Consider the following 4,968-nt stretch of genomic DNA (forward strand, 5'->3'; position numbering starts at 1 on the left):
TTACGTAACTTGTGCGCTTTCTTATGGATATAGGTAATATATTTAACATTAGAGATATACAATATATTAAGCCCATCGCAAGTTACTAAATCGCGGGGAATTTAACCCATGACTGACAATAAGACGCCAATGAAAATTCTGAGACCATAACCTGTTAATATTTTTCATGGCAAGATTGACTCACTATTAATCACTTATGAAAAGCAGAATTTTTTCAAAACGTTTAGTTGAATGTTAGAAAGCTTATAGTGATCGTAAATTTCCCACTTAAAGGACATACATGATAACATATTGGAGAATATCATATTTGAAAATCGATTCTGTTGTAATGGAAATATTTTCATAAAGAGTAAATTTATCATTAATAGGATTAACATCTCATTAGAAAAAAACAGTGAAGTATATGAATTTTGTTATTTTTTATTTATTGGTTTCTTAAAAAAATAACATGTATTTCCTTGAGTATCCTAAACAATCAGTTTTTTCATTATCTTTGCAAGTAATTATAGATATATGTCTAACATTATTACTTCAATTATGTCAGACACTCTATTTGAGAGATCAAGTTAAATTGGTGAGGGGATACATTTTCAACAAGTAAATCCTGTGTTTTTATAAAACACCATTGATGTAAGGAACAAAACATAATTGAAAGGCAAAAAACAAAGAGAAAGAAATTAATTAAAATAAAACGATAATAAAATAAGAACGTAAATGAATCAAACAGCAGGATTAGCAATGAACTTTACAAAATTATATAAATTGCCTTCTAGTTCTTACATCGAAGGAAAAAGCATGTATTTTTCGTATATTATAATTAACTAAGTCGATTTAATTGTATAATTTCTATTTATTATCGTAATCAATCACGTTGCCTCCTCTTCAAATTTCTCGTCATCATTAGTTTCATCATTTTAATTATCTCATTCACCCTCTTCCAAACTTATGATTATTTTACTATAAATAATTTGAATAAATAATTGTTTCTGACGCAGCATATATAAAATAAAATCTATCAACGATGTCCAGGAGTTCTGTTAATTGAAAAAGTTGTTTGTTCCGTGGAAAATGTATTCATGCGTTCTTTTAATCTCTGCCACAATGTATACATCGTTTTATATCCATGTACGTGGTAAAAAACAAGCGTTCGTGTGGTGTCCTTGAAAAACCGATCCAATACCTTTCCAGAGTCAAGTACATAGGCCGAATTAAAACGGACATGTTTAATACCTAATGCTTTTACAAGCACACCAGTTACATAAACATCATCGATCCAAAAAAACGGTATTGTTAATGATTTTTTGAATAATCGGACGGCCATGTCAGGGCTCATAACATAAGCAGATCCCGAACAATACGATGGATACGTGTCCTTTGGAAATTCTTTACGTGAAACAAACCACTTACTCCGTCTGTCTCTGATCACTCTCATTCCTGTCCATACATTACACATTATAAAATCTTCCTGGCCAAAATTGTGCTGATGAAGATCGGTCAACTGTTTTGCCAGCAGAAAAATGTTGACTAATATATCATCATCTGTTTTTAGTATATATGTAATATTGTGGCAATATGTTGCGATCCAGCGCAACGCAGCCATTGCCTTAAAGTTTAAGTTCCGATACGAGTCGCGGAAAACACTCTGCATTATGTCATTGTAACGGTCAGATTCTAATTTGACCATATCCATAACACGAGGGCTGTCGACGACACCCATCACAAATACTAACCTGATTTTAAAATTGCCCAACAGTTTTTTGTCACCCCATGTTTGTCGTATTGCCATTCGTCGCTTAAAGTTATTTGGTGCAGTGTGAATATAAACAATCACAAAATTATCAGAGGCACACAACAAAGAAGGATTAATGATTTGACTGGCGTTATAAGGCAGTCCTATTTCTGGCGGCACCAATAATGAAGAGTTGTTCCAAAGTGAATTTTGTAATTTTAAAATTTCATCTTGTTTTGAGTGTAAATCATTTTCTAACGAATTTTTACTGTTAATATTTTTATTGATGTTGTTATTGTGATCAATGTTATTGTTCTTTCTTTTTTCCCCTTGAACCTCCTGCCGATCCCGCGCCGGTGACGATGACAGCTGTATTAGTTTCATATCTTGTTTTTTTCTAGAAGCTAGTTCACGAAGAATGAAAAACGAACAGAGCGACAAGAATGCGAGACCCATGTAGAATATGCGGAAAACTTTGGGTAGGCGCGGGAACATTGGGGCCGGCGATCTCTTATGCCGGCTGCGTTTTACATGTCTTACACCTCTCTCCGCTCGTCGATGGCCATCGTCATGTGAGGGAACGACAGGAGAAGGAGAATTCTTCTTGTTTGGAACTGGAATGATTGCAGAACTAGCTGCCTGGTCGCTGATCACGACATCTGCAGCCTGCTTGAACGATTCGCTTCAACCGCCAGGTAGCTCTGAAAGAAGAAAATAAAAAAGTAATCATTAGTGAAATCTAAAGAATCAAATTAGGAGTGCACATATATACATTGAGACAGAAATACAGAAAGCAAGTGGAGTAAAACGAAAAGAAAGGGATAGGTACGAAGAAAGAAAAAGCGAGTAATTTGTATACGTAAAAAATATAATGCATATGCTGTATAAATTATGACATAAAAATATAAATTATACATGGAATGGATGTAGATATACGCGATGTAGATACACGCAATGTAGATATCTTAGAGTTTTTTCATTGAAAATCGGACAAATAAATACATAAATGAATACAGTAAAGAGAGGAAGAAATACAGAAAGGAAGAGAGTATTACAGATTGGGGAAAAGGGCAGTTAGGTAGAGAGGTGTGTAAAGATAAAATAAATGAGATTCAATTATCAACAAGACATTAATGTTTGAGACGAAAATGAATGAATGCATGGCGTCATGAGTCCACATGTAATTGTACAAAGGTCATTTATATAACGACGCAGATTTTTCAGGTTACAAAAGATAAATTCACCAGACGAAGGATCACTGTAGATATATTAGGAAGCACGTGGGCTCGCCCACACACACACACACGCGCGAGCACGCACACACACATGCACAGATATATGTACGTGTGTGTGCGTGCGTGTGTGTGTGTGTGTGTGTGTGTGTGTGTGTGTTGAAAATAAAACAGATATGTGTGTATTAAAACACTATGTAAGATATAGCAAAAAGACATGATGTTAAATAGAAATTAGGCATAGAGGTATGAATACAGAATCTTTATTTGTATTGAATTTAAGGCTTATAACATTCCATCGTAAACTATTGCTTACGAAATTAAATTTGGTTTTTATTTTTTTCAGTAAAACCTTGATAGTTGGATTCTTCGATATAACTACTTACTTAATGTTTTGTAGATGTGTACAAACACTTTTTTTGTATGGGCATTAATAGAAAGAAATAGTAGGACTAGAATGAGAGATTCTCTTTACTCGATTCAGTTCTATATTTTGTTCATAAAACTTTCATGTGTGTTTACGTTATTATTTAGGGGTTGTTGTAACACCATATCCAGTTGATAGATTGTATCGAATAGAATCAATTCTTTAGTGTTGTTATTTTTATTTTGTCAACGCTAAGGGTATTTCCTCCACGTTAATTTCTAAATGTAATCACCTGTCTTTTCTGAGTTTATTTGAGCCTTTCAAACGATATCAGCAAAGGATGCATAAGACTGTTTGCACATCCAAGATCTCACCGCCCGTCTATGAATATATGATGGACTTAAAGAAAAGATTCATTCATTTAAGTTTTCAAAAGTAACTTTTTGCGTTTACACTTCGCCCAGTCATCAATATCTGCAAGCCTAGTGAGACATCAACAGATGATCGTCACATGCTTCATTTCAACAGCTTTATTTGATCTTTATGCCGACGACACAAAAATAGTACAGGCAGTCAAGGTACCTTCTGATGTTAATCTTCTACAGAAACACCTAGGTGCCATATATAAATTGGCTGAGGAACACAATATGCAATTTAATGCAGGCAAATTCCAAGCCCTCCACTACCAGCTAATTGGCGCTCCGAAGTCACAACAACGATACATTGTACCAAAAAGAGCGGCAATCCGAGAATCACACACGGTGCGTGATCTCGGGATTCATATGAGCAACGATGCCTCGTTTCACATGCATTACGGTGTGAACGGAGAGAAACCACAAAAGCAGACACAATGAGCAATATCGTTTCTAATTACATGCACTAATTCTATATGCAATTCCAGAGTTTTTCAAACTATAATGATTATTTGCAAATATGCAAGTAGCCGTCAGGCTCCTTTTAATCCGCTTCCTTATAGAAACAGCAGAATGAGGTATCTAACATAGTTTTCTGTTCAAGCATAAATAAAATTTTATATTCGTTTTTATATATCGTTCTAAAAATCCCATCATTTCAAACGCAAGGGGCCCTTGAAATACACTTTTGTCTCCATATGTCACTAGCTTCTTAAATAGCAAACACTAATTTTAGAATTATTCGAATACGAATATCAAAGCTAAAACTGCTTTTAAACTTTCAAATTCGATTTCGCCAAATGTGAAAATGTCCATAAATAACATTGAAACTTATTTAAGATATATATTTAAGATGTATTAAGATAAATATAGAGATATATGAAAGAAGGCAAAATGCTTATACGAAACTCAACTAACACTATACACGTGAATAATTACATGCTTGCCTACACACACTTATTATCTTCCAAACTACTAATATACTTGCTGTTGTTGGCACTCCGTTCAGATAAAAGAACAGGGAACGTTTCCTCCTAAGTGGCAGCAAGACACAGACACATAGACATACAGAAACAGATACACACACATACACACATACACACACACGCACAATTGTAGGTTTGCACATGGATGCAAGTATACTAGTGGAGGCGCAATGGCTTAGTGGTTAGGGCAGCGGACTCGCGGTCATAGGATTGCGGTTTCGATTCCCAGACCGGGCTTTGT

At 34.8% G+C, this 4,968-nt stretch overlaps 1 protein-coding gene across 5 annotated transcripts in view; it reads right to left on the minus strand.

The window, feature by feature from the left end:
• Positions 1–404: 404 nt before the first annotated feature.
• Positions 405–4,968, minus strand: part of LOC106870672 (beta-1,3-galactosyltransferase 5) — a 265,603-nt gene continuing 261,039 nt past the window's right edge. For all 5 annotated transcript variants that reach the window (XM_052978564.1, XM_052978576.1, XM_052978570.1 and 2 more), the window contains one exon: positions 405–2,430. In XM_052978564.1, coding sequence (XP_052834524.1) covers positions 1,016–2,224 — 1,209 coding nt within the window. In that variant the 5' untranslated portion in view covers positions 2,225–2,430 and the 3' untranslated portion in view covers positions 405–1,015. The remainder of the gene's footprint in view (positions 2,431–4,968) is intronic.

Source organism: Octopus bimaculoides, chromosome 1 (assembly GCF_001194135.2).
Source record: "Octopus bimaculoides isolate UCB-OBI-ISO-001 chromosome 1, ASM119413v2, whole genome shotgun sequence".
NCBI lineage: Eukaryota > Metazoa > Mollusca > Cephalopoda > Octopoda > Octopodidae > Octopus > Octopus bimaculoides.